Below are 15,517 nucleotides of genomic sequence, written 5' to 3' on the forward strand. Positions count from 1 at the left end.
TCAATTTTTAAGTCAGTCTTGTACGTGGCTTTGTGGCCCCCTTAATAGGCATACTAGCTCTATTTGATTGTTCGAATATATACTAATTACAGGATTTAGCGTGGCTTCCTTGCTGGCTTCAGCACAATCAAGCAACACCATCCAGTGAGCAAGAAATAGAATGTAATTACGAGTCAGCAATCAAGGTTGACATCCATCTCTGGTATTTACATTTACCATGGCCTTCTTTGATACACAATCCTTGTTTAAGACTAAGGATTTTTTTTCCAGCTTCTCCAATTGAACGAGTAAGCATTCGCTCCAGTAGTGGCTGAGTGCCCTGAAATGGAAAAGAATTTGGAAAATATATTAACATATTGTAGAGATGTGTTTGGTTTTATTTCATAATCAAATACTAACTGTTAACTATACATCTGTCCTAAAAGTCAAATATTCAAATCTCTACCGAGCATTGTTGAACTACAAAAAAAGCTTAAGTGCTTACAACCTCTATGGTCTAGTTTAGTAGATCTTTTTAATTTTGATGTGATACATTCCAGTTGTTTATGTTTTCTGCTGGTGTTATCAGAACCTTATTTTGTAGATTGACAGTATAGTTCTGATGGTTCCAAATTTCGTATCATATAAAGAACGTGATTTGCTTGGGTTGATGTGGGAATTCAGTATCGGTTCAAAAGAGAATTGGTATCTGAATATAGCACTGCATGATGTTACTCTATTTCAGGGTTAGCAGGCGTACTAGCAGCACTTCCTGGAGGGATTACATGGTTCTAAAATGTTTTGATGCCTCTCTTCATATTTACTGCAGGAATTTGGGCACGGTATCAACAATAATCTGGAAGATGCAAATCTCTATCCAAGAGATGGTGGATGCAACGATTTTCATTTATTTCTATCAGGACAGGACAGCATACCAGAAAGTGTAGCTATATCATCTAATAATGTAAGTTTGTGGTTCATTTTACTGATATGGGGTTCTTTTATGTGAATTTCAAAAGTATTCTTTGAAGCTAGATGGTTGAACAAGCGAAAGATAGCAGTAAGCAAAAATTCTTCGGCAAAAGTAAACAGTCTGGCAGGCTGGTAGAATGACGTGGATATAAATAAAGAATAAGTATACTTTTAAACTGGGCCTTAATGGAAAAAGAATTAGTTTTAGATTTGCTGTTTATCACTAACTTCGAGGAATGTATGTATTTAGTGAGAAAATCAACTACTATGCATGAGAATCTTATGGATGTACAGACATGGTATAAATAGTCAACTGATTCCTGTTTTTGATTTGAAACATAACAGTTTCATGCATATTTAAGATTTTGGATTAAAATATTAACTAAAGAACTCAAAACTAATAAATGTTCCTTTTATATATTATCTATCACTACAGTGAGGACTCCGTAGATTCATATCTGCACATTTATACAACTGTTTTACTTTTTCTAAATAAATACACAAGTAATATGATGCCATGTCTTTCTCATTGGTTTTTTTCACAACAAAAGCAGGCACTTCATTTTCATTTGCATCTTTCATCATATGGTGGTTCGGAATGTACTCCAACTCAAGATTTGGATGGATCTCACGAGTTGCTTGAATGTAATAAAGTTCAGTCGACCAATATGTTTGAAGCATCACTTGATCCCAGGGTAAATATTTCGTTCCGAAAGGGCATTAACGCTGGTGATTCAAATTTGTCACCTCATTCTAGCAACAGAGATATTGTGGACAATGTTGTCTGTAAATCTGTGACCAATACTGAAGATAATGTGAACCGATGGAGAGAAAAATCGGATGTTGGGTGCCTAAAAAATGCTGAAGTTAGCAATGCAATCGAGCTCTCTGTTGTGGCATCTGAAGCATTGGTTATACATGATTTGTTAAAGGCTGAGCTAGACTCTGAAGCAGTATCAGTTGAGTCTGTCCTTGAAGTTTCCATCAGGGTCAAACAAGCTCGCATTGAGTTGCTGGAAAGTGCCTATGAAAGCTTAAATGAGGAAGTGGACTTGAGCGATTCTCTTTCAGATTTGGATGACTTATTAATGAGAGATGCGTTTGATGATGTAGGATTCCCTTGCAGTATTCTGAGCAGTGATCGGTGTGAAACAATATGTTCTGATGTTCAAGATACTCCTGTCAATGAAAATCAATTCACACATGGCAGTCAATGTAATTCTATAGATATGCCAAGTCAACCAAACATTTCGGGGAATGGATTATCCCTGCAGCAGTCGGAAGAGAATCTTGTTGTGCCAAGACCTGAGGGCTTGCTTTTGGAACATCTGAGTTGTAACATTCATAATCAACTTTCCGATCATGATGAGTTGGGTTCGGCTAGTCTGAACTATTGTAAATATGGCTCAATGTTGCAACAATCAGCTCAGAATGAATCAGACGAGTTTGTGGTGAACCAGGTAAAAGTCCAAAGGACATCTCCGTCTTGAGATTTTCCCAATGCTACTATCCAAAATATTTTGAATGAGACATATCAAAGACCATCCACTTAAAGAAGAAGTGTAATAGGTTTTCTCCAGTATCTGTCAATTGTCAGATAAATCTAGTAAATGTTGGACATTAGCATTACAAATAGCATGGAATACTATTTAAGCTGTTAATAACAACGGTATGATACCATGACTGCAGAAAACTGTCTCGACTGCAGTTAATACAAATTTGTGTATGAACCATGCCGAGGAAAGCTCCAACCTACATGAGTGCAATACAGTGTCAGCAAGTGAGTCACTTTGATCTGTATTTTTGTTGTATGAGAAAATTCAGGCCTTAAGTATTAAATAGTTTTCTTCCCATTTCCAGAAAATGATGAACAAGCTGCTTTCTTAACTCCCGACAGATTTAAGAGTCGTTGGCTGGGTGGTTGGTCAGGTAAGGTGTGTGCTCCACTCTTATTTACAATCCACCTTGCCGTTTCGTACATTAGGGTTTAGATTATTATGTTGAAATCTGGAGTTTGATACTGTTAAACAGAGAATAACTCAGTGCTTAAGATCAACAAGCTTTGTTTGGTGGATTTTTTATTATTCATTTCCAAGTGTTATAGCAAAATTGATTCAATTGCAATTGAAAGAACACAGCGAGGATATTTTATAAAATAATACTAAAAACCATGTGATATTTTGATTTATTGAGTTTACTAGGATTTATTTTAGAAATTTTGGTCCAGGTTCATTATGTGAAAATGGTTACTCAGAGTTGGCGATTCGGAATTTTTTTTCTATCCATGTACTTATTTGTTTAAGACATAAAGCTTAATCTTCTCACCAATAATATAACGAAGGTGTTGGTAACTTTTTATGTACTTTTGTTACTATAAATCCCTTCAACGTGGAGGGTTGCATTTAGCATTTCTCATTGATGGAACTCCCTCGCCCCAAAACTTGTTCTTTTTCACTTCTACCTTATTGAGGTCAAGTTCATTTCCACTTGCGAGTCACTATTATGGTTCTCCTTCCCCTTTCATTTCCTTTTTGTTAGTTTAATCAATTTTTTTCTCGTCTAATTGTTACTCTGATTGTGCCTTTCCTCTTCCATTTCCCTTTTGTAAGGAAGAAGACGCTTCTGAGCAATTGAGACAAAATGTTGATGGAAAAACCATTCCTTCGATGTTTGTTAATGAAACAAGCTTTCTTTCTGAATCTGCTGATATAGCTCCAGACGAGAACTCTTGTGTGCAAAGATGTGAATCTAAGTTCCTAGTTGCTTCACAGTCAAGTGTACTTTTTGGTCATTTAGATGAAAATGGTGTCGAAGGTTTGCTTGTAGCTGAAGATGTCGTGAAATGTAGCCTATCCTTGGTCGATCCTCTTTGTTCTTTTGTTCCATGCAGCATTTCTGTGGACGCTGATTGTACTGGACAGAATCTGAATAATCTGAATGACGGAAAAGATTCTACAAAAGAATGCTTAGGCACCTTTGTGGATGTTGGAGGTTCTAGGCCCTCGATTCGAAGGCAGCTAACTTCACTAAAAACTTACAGCACAATTTTGCCCACTCATGGTAATTTGGAAGGGGGACTGGACAACGATTATTCACATAATCTACAAGGCAATATGAGGCTGTTATCATCAGATTCACGTCTGGATTATACAATAATTTCCTGCAAAAGAAATTCTATGGAGACTTCACCCTCCCAGCCTGCTAAATCTAGAAATATGGAAATTGTGGAGGAGAGCCAAACTGATACCGACCACAATTTGGTTGAGGAAATAGTAGAACTGAAAAGCATAAGTGATGAAGTTGCAGGTGATGGGAGTGAGTTCCTTGTTCAGTCAGTGAAGAAAAGGAAAACTCGTGACATCTTAAGTCAGAGTCTGCAGGTATCTAAATCCATAATGAAGAAATCCCATCTCAAGAAAGATCATTTGCAGAGTTCAAGAACTGAAACTATATCAGATCCCCAAAAGGTCGAAAACACCATGAAGATGCAATATGAAAGTAAGAATCCCCTTGAGCCATATATGTTGATGCAGAAGAGAGTCCGTTTCTTAGAAGCTAATGATCAGCCTCAAGAAAACTCAAACCTTCAAAAAGTACATCCTTCAAAAAATTGTAAGGGTTGGAATATTGTTGGTGTTACTTACATGATTTACTATGTTTTTTCTTTTTTAATAAATTTCCCTTTCGGTTGGAATGCAGATTCTACTCTCAGAACTGGTAAAAGGTGGAAGTTTTCTAATCAATGTGTAGTATCTAGTCATTGCAACTATTTTTAGGTTAGCGTTGACTATATTGATTCAAGATGAGTTAGAATTGTTGCTTATGATTCCTGCTCGTTGCATCGTTATTTATGATTCTCGTGCATTGCATCATTGTTTATGATTCCCGCTCGTTGCACGTTGCCCACACACCTATATATTAGTTCATATACATTGGCGTAATATTAATTTGGAGAGATTTGCAAGCTATGCTATATGCATACACACATGATTAGAGAACTAAAATAAATTATGATTCTATTCTTATCCTCAATCTTAATATTTTCCGTTATTATTCTTTTGATTTGTCCTACTTACCACTTTCTATAATCATACGAACACTTAATATTATATGATTATTTAAGAAACTTCTAAACGTGTTACAATATAAATAAAAATTTATGCTTAATTAATTCATTACGAATTTATTTAAAAATTTCCAAAAAGTCACTTAATTAATATAAAATTACTGCAAATAAAGTACATTTAACAGTGAAGTTTATATGATTAAGTCATTTAAAAGGGAAGTGCATATTATTATTATAGGCAGTATCTTTAATTTCCTTTTAAGCCTTTTATAATCATCTTATCGGAAGTGCATATTATTATTATAGGCAGTATCTTTAATTTCCTTTTAAGCCTTTTATAATCATCTTATCGTCAAGATCGCTTTCATTTGGTCTCGGTTCATTTATATATTCATCATTTATTTGAGTGTCGCAACGACGCATATTCTTAATTGTGGATAATATATATATATATTTATTTGTTTATTTATATGGTTCCCCAAAAAATATACACCATAATTATTGAAAATAAAAATAAAATCTATTATTTTATTCCCACGTAAGAGTAGCTGATTCCCATATTGATGTCGTTCCAAAATAAAATAAAATAAAAATAAAAATAAAGTGGAGCACTAAAAAGAACCTCCAAATATTTATTCATCAACTACCAGCAAAATGGATAGTGATCTATCTCGAGGGATATTTCGGTAATTATCCATTGAAGTAACATTTATTATAATATGACTGATATTGTTCCATATTAAAAGCTAAATTTATTGAAATATTTTGAGGATTTGTTCAATTAATTAAAAAAATATAATTTATTTCTTATTTATTAGGATTTGTAGCTTTACCTTAAAAATTAAAAAATAAAGAAAAAACTTTATATTATTATAAATTATAATTAATGCAACTAGCAATATATCGATCTAAATCGGCTAACAGATATTATTTCTTTAGATTTTTTCTTTCTGATTTCCCTCAAGGTTTTAAAAATAGGTCGGTTAGTAAACAGTTTTCATATCTTATAAAGAATATTTTGTTCTCCTCCCCATTCGAAGTAGTATTTCACGGTATAGTTTGGACTTTATTATAAATGTAATAATATTTTAAAATAATTTCTAAATTTGAATCTACTGCGGTTAATTAATTCAAATAGCTCATAATGGAAATTAAAAAGGTCCTAATAGAATATCACGACTCTCTCTTCTCTCACTTCTTTGATTCTCACGACTAATCATATTACAAAATTTCAGAACTTCCTCTGTCCATTTACACGCTTCGCACGTTCGGTCTCCATAATAATCATCATAAATCCAATTCCATCCAATTCTTCTCAGCTTCTTGTTCTTCTTACAACAATTCTTAACCACACTCTTAGAGCCCCTCCGATCACTACTGGAATCCTTTTTCGACAAAGAAATCTTGTTCCTGATCCAAAGATAATAAACAAATTCCTTAACTTTCTGACGACAATGAGCCATTTTAAACCCTAATTTTTCCTCACAAATCTTCAAGAACTTAACTCCCTCGTCCTCCAAATTCTTTGTGTACAAAATGATGCCGTATACATAACAAGCTTCCAGGTAGTCTTTTTGGGCAGAAAGCTTTAAATATTTCATTCCATTAGCTTCTCTACACTGGGAGAAGAACTCCAACATTCCCGATCGGTATAAGGCCTCTGGGTTTCCGTTGTTGACGCATTTTCCCATGAATGACCAAAATTCTGGGTCGATGTTCCATCGAAGAGTACGGAAGTTTCCAGTGGATGCGTGTTGGAATATGTAGTTGTGGTTTGATGCTTTGAGAAATTCCTTGTTAGCTAACTTGGCATGGACTAAGTCCTTGATTGAATAAGCTGCAACTTTTGCCAGAATTTCGATCAATAAATCATTCGGGAGTGATTCTATGGTCGATGGAGAAGCACTGAAATGTGTCATTTTAGTTGTCCTGCACATCATAAATTAGAGGGAAACAAACTTAAAGAAGAGCTCGAGCCACTGCCAAATCGACAAAAGTAGGTTAATAAATTCATTATTGAAAACTAGTAGATGAAAAATAATTAAACAAATTTTATTAATAAAAAAAGTATGCATGCAAAAATTAAGCTAACTTACCTTGAAATCTGAGAGTCAAGAGTCTGAGATTTTCGTTTCAAGGAATCGGCCATCATGCTACGATCCTCAAGCTTTTCACTTATGAACAGCGACGTTTCGCTATTTATAAAGAATTTCACAAATATTTTAATAGAGAGAAGCAGTGATTAAAACTGGAGTTTGTTTACTAATCAAATGAAAAAAAAAAGTGCTTCCTAAAATAGGTTGATTCCAGGGAGAATGAGAGAGTTTATATAAAGAAAATATTTTGATTTTCCCCTCGAGTTTTTGAATTTTCTTATCCTATTAAGAAATCTGATTTTAATTATCTTTCTTTAAAACAAATTTGATGTTAAATATCTACATTTTTTATCAAATATTCATTTTTTTTAATCAAATATTCACTATTATGAAAGTTTATCTTTTTTTTAAACAAATCTAAAATTTAATACATTTTTATTAAATATTCATTTTTTTTATCAAATATTCACTTTTTTAAATATATATTTATCAACCATTTATTAAATTTAAATTTGAAAGTTTAAAGATTACGAAAGATTATTATCTTCTTTTAAAATAAATCTGAAGTTAAATATTTATCTTATCTCCATTTTTATTAAATATTCAATTTTTTAATATTTATCAACCGTTGTTAAATTTAAATTGAAAATTTAAAGATTCTGCAAGTTTATTGTCTCTTTTTTAACAAATCTGAACTTAAATATATTTTTATTAAATATTTATTTTTTTATTATCAAATATTGACTTTTTTAAATATATATTTATCCACCGTTAATAAATCTAAATTTGAAAATCCAAAGATTATGAAAGTTTATTATTCTTTTTTAAAAATAAATCTAAGTTAAATATTTATCTCATCGATATTTTTATCAAATGTTTATTTTTTTTAATCAAATATTCATATGTTTATTTTTTTTAATCAAATATTCATCTTTTTTAAATATATATTTATCAACCGTTATTAAATTTAAATTGAAAAATTTAAAGATTATGAAATTTTATTATCCTTTAAAGATCTACATTTTTATCAAATATTCACCTCTTTTAAATATATATTTATCAACGGATATTAAATTTAGATTTGAAAATTTAAAGATTACTAAAGTTTATTATCTTTTTTTAAAAAAACAAATATAAAATTAAGTATTTATCTCATCTACATTTTTATCAAATATTCACCTTTTTTAAATATATGTATCAACCGCTATTAAATTTGAAAATTTAAAGATTATGAAAAAATTATTATCCTTTTATAAAAACAAATCTGAAGTTCACCTTTTTTAAATATATATTTATCAACCGTTATTAAATTTGAAAATTTAAAGATTATGACTTTGCTTTCGACTTCCTAAAATGCCTCATACTAATGGAAATAGTATCTCTTATTCATGATCTTCCACTAAATTAACGAACGTGGGACTCACTTCCAATAATCCTCAATATTATTTATCTATATTAACTTAATGATAATAATAATTTTTGTGTTAGATATTTAAAATTTTAATTATATCAGTAGCTTTTAATTAATAGTTCCAAAACTTATACACATATTTAGTAAGTAATTATTATATGTAATCATTCATAAAGAAATAAGCTACACGGATGCTGTGTTTTTCTAAGTTTCATTAATAGAAAATATTTTGTTTTTTCCTTTTTGGTTTATATTTCCATTACCTAACCTCATAAACTTAATTTCAGTTTTTCGGTCGGTATTTATTAATATTTATCTTTAAAATAAATAAAGCGTCTCGTATGAAGAGGTTTTATAGGTTCTTGTTTTGTTTTCCTCCCCAATTCATATGAGATCTCACAATATACTTTCGAGTTTCGACTTTATTATAAATGTAGTAATATTTTAAAATAATTTCCAAATTTGAATATTGATAAGCTTTGACCGTTAATTAATTCAAATATATCAACACAATCATAAAAAATACAAATAATTTTATTATTAAGCTAATAATGGTAATTACAAGTGCCCTACAACATATCATAACTCCCTGTTCTAAGCATATTACAAAATCTCGAAACTTCTTCATTCCATTTACACGCTTCACACGTGTGTTCTCCATAATAATCATCCTCATCGTTCCCATCCCATCCAATTCTTCTCACGTTCTTCTTACAACAATTCTTAACCACACTCTCACAGCCCCTCTGATCACTGGAATCCTTTTTCGACAAAGAAATTTTGTTCTTAACCCAAAGATAACGAACAAGTTCTTTAACTCTCCGACGACATTCAGCCAATTTAAACCCTAATTTTGCCTCACAAATCTTCAAGAATTTCACTCCCTCATCCTCCGAACTCGCTGTGTACAAAATGATGCCATATACGTAACAAGCTTCCGAGTAGCCTTTTTGGGCAGAAAGCTTTAAATATGCCATTCCAGAAGCTTCTCTACAATAGGTGAAGAATTCCAACATTCCCTTCTGGTATAGAGTCTCTGGATTTCCGTTGTTGTTGCATTTTTCCATGAACGACCAAAACTCTGGGTTGTTGTTCCATAGAAGTTTTTGAAAGTTTCTAAGGGACGCGTGCTGGAATATGTAGCCATGACTTGATGCTTCGAGAAATTCCTTGGTGGCTAATTTGGCTTGGACTAAATCCGTGAATGAAAAAGCGGCCACTTTTGCCAGAACTTCGATCAATAAATCGTTTGGGAGTGATTCTATGGTTGGTGGGAAATCACTGAAACGCGCCATCTTGGTTATCCTACACATCATAAATTAGAGGGAAACAAACTTAAAGAAGAGCTCGAACCGCCACCAAATTGGCAAAAACATGTCACAACCGCCGTAATAAATTTATTATTCAAAACTCATTGACGAAAAATAATCAAATAATTTTTATTAATAAAAAAAACATGCATGCAAAAATTAAGTTAACGTACCGTGAAATTTGAGAGTCAAGAGCTTGAGATTTTCGTTTCAAGGAACCGGCCATCGTTCTACAATTTGCAAGCTTTTCACTTATGAACGACGTTGTTGAGCTGTTTATCAAGAATTTCTGGAATATTTTGGTGGAGACGAGCAGAAAGGAAGCAGTGAGATGGGGTTTTAAAGGAAAGAAGAAGTGTTTCGAATAGGAAAATATGTTGATGGGAGGGAAAATGGAAGAGTTTATATAAGGAAAATATTTTGATTTTTCTATTGAGTTTTGAATTTCCTAATCTTATTACAAAATCTGATTTTAATTATTTTTTTTTTAACAAATAATATTTCAAAATTACAACCTTTATTTAATTTCTAATTGTTATTACAATTATCTTTCCGTAAATCTTGGGTTTACTCCGACTATATTTACTCTGTTAATATTTCTTTTTGTGGATGATTATTTTAAAAAAAAAATCATGAATTTTCTTATTTATCTGATCTACATTTTTATGAAATATTTACATTTTTTAAATGTATATTTATTAAACGGTTATTAAATTCATATTTGAAAATTTAAAAAACTATAATTAGGTTTTCAAAATTCAAACCAAAATTTAAAAATTAAAAAAATAAAATAGTTTAGTAAAATCTATTTTTGTAATAAAAATTTAATTAATAATATTAAATAATACACTTTTCAAAAATAAAAAATAAAGACAAAATCAAATAATTATTAAATGAGGGGTAAACAATGGACAGTTCATGGACAAGACGTTTAAAAATACTATACAATACGTTTAAAAATACTATACAATATCGTACGTTTTAATACTTATATATCATTCAATTCATTTTATTAGCTATAGAAGTATATAAAATGAGATATATATTTAGATTAAGAGACAGATTCGAAAACTTCATAATTATTTACTTTAATGATAATAATAGCTATTTAAACTTTTAATTGTATGAGCAGCTTTTAATTGATAGTGCCAAAACTTTGAACACATATTTAGAAAGAAATAAGATGTACGGATGCTATGTTTTTGTAAGTTTCATTAATGGAGAAGATTTTATTTCCCTTTTTTGTTTATATTTCATTTTCCTAACTGCATAAAACAAGTGTAGTGAGAGTGAATTTTTTTAAGTTTCATCCTAGTCGACACATTGCACGGTGTTTGATTCTGATATCATTTGTAACGATCCAAACCTAATGCTAGTATATATATATATATATATATATATATATATATATATATCCTTTTTAAAACTCATTTGGTACGTAGAGGTTTTCACATGCTTAGGAATAATGATTCGTTTTCTCCCTATCGAGGTAGGATTTACAATATATTTTAGACTTTATTATAAATGCACTAATATTTTAAAATAATTTTCAATTTTGAATCATTAATAAGCTTTGATAGTTAAATCATTCAAAGAATACAATTATAAAAAATAACAAATAATTCTATTATTAACTTCATAGTGGTAATTACAGGTGCCCTACCATAATATCATAACTCCCAGTTCTAAGCATATTACAAAATCTCAAAACTTCACCATTCCATACCTACCATAATATCATAACTCCCAGTTCTAAGCATATTACAAAATCTCAAAACTTCACCATTCCATTTACACGCTTCGCAAGTGTGTTCTCCATAATAATCATCTTCATCATTCCAATCCCATCCAATTCTTCTCACGTTCTTCTTACAACAATTCTTAACCACACTCTCATAGCCCCTCTGATCACTGGAATCCTTTTTCGGCACAGAAATCTTGTTCTTAACCCAAAGATAACGAACAAATTCCTTAACTCTCCGACGACATTCAACCAATTTAAACCCTAATTTTGCCCACAAATCTTCAAGAACTTCACTCCCTCATCCTCCATACTCATTGCGTACAAAATGATGCCGTATACGTAACAAGCATCCGGGTAGCCTTTTTGGGCAGAAAGCTTTAAATATACCATTCCAAAAGCTCCTCTACAATGAGTGAAGAATTTCAACATTCCCTTTTGGTATAAAGTCTCTGGGTTTCCGTTATTGTTGCATTTTTCCATGAACGACCAAAACTCTTTGCTGTTGTTCCATAGAAGTTTCTGAAAGTTTTCAAGAGATGCGTGCTGGAATATGTAGTTGTGGTTTGATGCTTCGAGAAATTTTTTAGTGGCTAGTTTGGCCTGGACTAAGTCGGTGAATGAAGAAGCTGCAACTTTTGCTAGAACTTCGATCAATAAATCGTTTGGGAGTGATTCTATGGGCGATGGAGAAGCACTAAAACGTGCCATTTTGATTGTCCTGCACATCATAAATTAGAGGGAAACAATCAAAAAAAGAGCTCGAGCCACTGCCAAATTGGCAGAACCGGGTCGCAACTCCTAGACGAAAAATAGTTAAATAATTTTTATTGATAAAAAAACATGCATGCAAAAATTAAGGTAATGTACCGTGAAATCTGAGAGCCAAGAGCCTGTGATTTTCGTTTCAAGGAACCACCCATCGTTCTACAATCTGCGAGCTTTTCTCTTATGAACGGGATGATCGGATGGTTTATCAAGAATTTCAGAAATATTATGATCAAACCGAAAGAAAAGGAAGGTGGAGTTTGTTTATAAGTCAGATGGGGTTTTAAAGGAAAGAAAAAGTGTTTCAGAAGAGGAAAATATGTTGATCGGTGGGAAGATGGGAGAGTTTATGTAAGGAAAATATTTTGATTTTTCCATTGAATTTTGAATTTCATCATCTTATTACAAAATCTAATTTTAATTATCTTTTTTTTTTAAAAAACAAATCTGAAATTAAATATTTCAAAATGACGGCCTTTATTTAGTTTTCAATTGTTATTACCATTATCTTTCCGCAAATCTTGGGCTTACCCGACTATATCTACTCTGTTAATATTTCTTTTTGGGATGATTATTTAAAAAAAAATAATGAATTTTCTTATTTATCTTATCTACATTTTTATCAAATATTCACATTTTTTAAATGTATATTAAATAAACGGTTATTAAATTCAATTGAAAAATTATGAAAGTTTATAACCATAATTAGGGTTTTCAAAATTGAAACCAAAATGTAGTAAAATCTATTTTTGTAATAAAAATTCGATTAATAATATAAATATTTAATAAAAAAAAAATATAATATCCCTGTTATAAAAATTACGAGAAAATATAATACACTTTTCAAAAATAAAAAAGAAAGACAAAACGAAATAATTATTAAATGGAGTGTAGACAATGGACAATTAACAGAAGAGATGTTTAAAAATGTTATACAATTTCGTAAGTTTTAATACTTCTATATTATTCAATTCATTTTATTAGCTATAAAAGTTTATAAAATAGGTTATATACTTCGAATAAGAGATAGATCCAAAGACTTTCATAATTATTTAACTTAAATGATAATAATAATTTTTTTTAGCTATTTAAATTTGGTAAGTAATTATTAAATATAACCATTTAGAAAGATATTTTAGCTATTTAAATTTGGTAAGTAATTATTAAATATAACCATTTAGAAAGATATAAGCTGTAGGGATGGCTATGTTTTTGTAAGTTTCATTAATGGAGAAGATTTTGTTTTCCCTGTTTTGTTTATATTTCATTTACCTAACAGCATAAAACAAAACAAGGGGAGTGAGAGTAAATTTATGGTTCTTATTTTAGATTCAGCATCTTAGTCGACACATCGCACGGTGTTTGGTTCTAATATAATTTGTAACGGTCCAAATCTAATGCTAGTAGTTATATATATATTTTTTTTGAATTTCTCGTCCCGAGTTCCCCTCAAGGTTTTTAAAACCCATTTGGTATGTAGAGGTTTTCACACGTTTAGAAAGAATGATTCGTTTTCTCCCGACCGATGTAGGATTTATAATATATTTTAAATTTTATTATAAATGCACTGATATTTTAAAATAATTTCCAATTTTGAATCTTGATAAGCTTTGATAATTAAATCATTCAAATATATGAATACAATTATAAAAAATAACGAATAATTCTATCATTAACTTCATAATGGTAATTACAAGTCTCCTTCCATAATATCATAACTCCCAGTTCTAAGCATATTACAAAATCTCAAAACTTCCCCGTTCCATTTACACGCTTCGCACGTATGTTCTCCATAATAATCATCCTCATCATTCCAATCCCATCCATTTCTTCTCACGTTTTTCTTACAACAATTCTTAATCACACTCTCACAGCCCCTTCGATCACTGGAATCATTTTCCAGTACATAAATCTTGTTCTTAACCCAAAGACAATAAATAAATTCCTTAACTCTCCCGCGACATTTAGCCAGTTTAAACCCTAATTTTGCCTCACAAATCTTCAAGAACTTCACTCCCTCATCCTCCATACTCATTGCGTACAAAATGATGCCGTATACGTAACAAGCATCCGGGTAGCCTTTTTGGGCAGAAAGCTTTAAATATGCCATTCCAGAAGCTTCTCTACAATGAGTGAAGAATTCCAGCATTCCCTTTCGATATAAAGTCTCTGGGTTTCCGTTATTGTTGCATTTTTCCATGAATGACCAAAACTCTTTGCTGTTGTTCCATAGAAGTTTATGGAAGTTTTCAAGAGATGCGTGCTGGAATATGTAGTTGTGGCTTGATGCTTCGAGAAATTTTTTAGTAGCTAGTTTGGCATGGACTAAGTCGGTGTATGAACAAGCTGCAACTTTTGCCAGAACTTCAATCAATAAATCGTTTGGGAGTGATTCTATGGGCGGTGGAGAAGCACTAAAACGCGCCATTTTAATTGTCCTGCACATCATAAATTAGAGGGAAACAATTAAAAAAGAGCTCGAGCCGCTGCCAAATCGACAGAACTGGGTCGCAACCGCCATAATAAATTTATTATTGAAAACTCATAGACGAAAAAATAGTTAAATAATTTTTATTGATAAAAGAGCATGCATGCAAAAATTAAGGTAATGTACCGTGAAATCTGAGAGCCAAGAGCCTGAGATTTTCGTTTTAGGGAACCGGCCATCGAACAATCTGGAAAGATCTGTAAGCTTTTCCCTTATGAATGGAGTCGTTTTAAAGGAAAGAAAAAGTGTTTCGGAAGAGGAAAATATGTTGATTGGTGGGAAGATGGGAGAGTTTATATAAAGAAAATATTTTGATTTTCGTATTGAGTTTTGAATTTCCTTATCATATTACAAAATTTGATTTTAATTATCTTTTTAAAAAATAAATCTGAACTTAAATATTTCAAAATTACCGCCTTTATTTAATTTTTAACTCTTATTACCATTATTTTTCCGCAAATAATGGCTACCCAACTATATTACTCTTTTAATATTTTTTAATATTTCTTTTTGTGGATGATTATTTTTAAAAAAAATCATGAATTTTCTTATTTATCATGAATTATAAAATCTATTTTTGTAATAAGAATTTGGTTAATAATATAAATATTTAATAAAATAAGATAGAAAATCCTTGTTATAAAAATTACGGAAAAATATATTACACTTTTTAAAATTAAAAAAGG

The 15,517-nt window shown here is 30.9% G+C and overlaps 4 protein-coding genes across 4 annotated transcripts; all 4 read right to left on the reverse strand.

Moving 5' to 3' along the window:
- Positions 1-6,168: 6,168 nt before the first annotated feature.
- Positions 6,169-7,166, reverse strand: LOC111458699 (putative F-box protein At1g67623). Its single transcript, XM_023101490.1, has 2 exons — positions 7,114-7,166; positions 6,169-6,946 (listed from the first exon to the last, which is right to left on the reverse strand). Exons 1-2 carry the CDS (start codon positions 7,164-7,166, stop codon positions 6,169-6,171), a joined length of 831 nt encoding a protein of 276 aa, XP_022957258.1.
- A 1,927-nt stretch (positions 7,167-9,093) lies between these two features.
- On the reverse strand, positions 9,094-9,819 carry LOC111458700 (putative F-box protein At1g67623). Its single transcript, XM_023101492.1, has one exon. It carries the CDS (start codon positions 9,817-9,819, stop codon positions 9,094-9,096), a length of 726 nt encoding a protein of 241 aa, XP_022957260.1.
- A 2,020-nt stretch (positions 9,820-11,839) lies between these two features.
- LOC111458701 (putative F-box protein At1g67623) lies at positions 11,840-12,498 on the reverse strand. The gene is made up of 2 exons (XM_023101493.1): positions 12,446-12,498; positions 11,840-12,296 (listed from the first exon to the last, which is right to left on the reverse strand). The coding sequence occupies exons 1-2, from the start codon at positions 12,496-12,498 to the stop codon at positions 11,840-11,842; spliced, it is 510 nt and encodes a 169-aa protein (XP_022957261.1).
- Positions 12,499-14,033: 1,535 nt separating this feature from the next.
- Positions 14,034-14,771, reverse strand: LOC111458702 (putative F-box protein At1g67623). Its single transcript, XM_023101494.1, has one exon. It carries the CDS (start codon positions 14,769-14,771, stop codon positions 14,034-14,036), a length of 738 nt encoding a protein of 245 aa, XP_022957262.1.
- Positions 14,772-15,517: the final 746 nt, after the last annotated feature.

Source organism: Cucurbita moschata, unplaced genomic scaffold (assembly GCF_002738365.1).
Source record: "Cucurbita moschata cultivar Rifu unplaced genomic scaffold, Cmos_1.0 Cmo_Scf00021, whole genome shotgun sequence".
NCBI lineage: Eukaryota > Viridiplantae > Streptophyta > Magnoliopsida > Cucurbitales > Cucurbitaceae > Cucurbita > Cucurbita moschata.

Excerpts from the sequence above, each read along its gene's own strand:
- LOC111458700 (XM_023101492.1), bottom strand. The coding sequence starts at position 9,819 with ATGGCGCGTTTCAGTGATTTCCCACCAACCATAGAATCACTCCCAAAC.
- LOC111458701 (XM_023101493.1), bottom strand. The coding sequence starts at position 12,498 with ATGGGTGGTTCCTTGAAACGAAAATCACAGGCTCTTGGCTCTCAGATT. Across the intron at positions 12,297-12,445 it reads CTTGGCTCTCAGATTTCACG|GACAATCAAAATGGCACGTT; the intron begins GTACATTACCTT and ends TATGATGTGCAG.
- LOC111458699 (XM_023101490.1), bottom strand. The coding sequence starts at position 7,166 with ATGGCCGATTCCTTGAAACGAAAATCTCAGACTCTTGACTCTCAGATT. Across the intron at positions 6,947-7,113 it reads CTTGACTCTCAGATTTCAAG|GACAACTAAAATGACACATT; the intron begins GTAAGTTAGCTT and ends TATGATGTGCAG.
- LOC111458702 (XM_023101494.1), bottom strand. The coding sequence starts at position 14,771 with ATGGCGCGTTTTAGTGCTTCTCCACCGCCCATAGAATCACTCCCAAAC.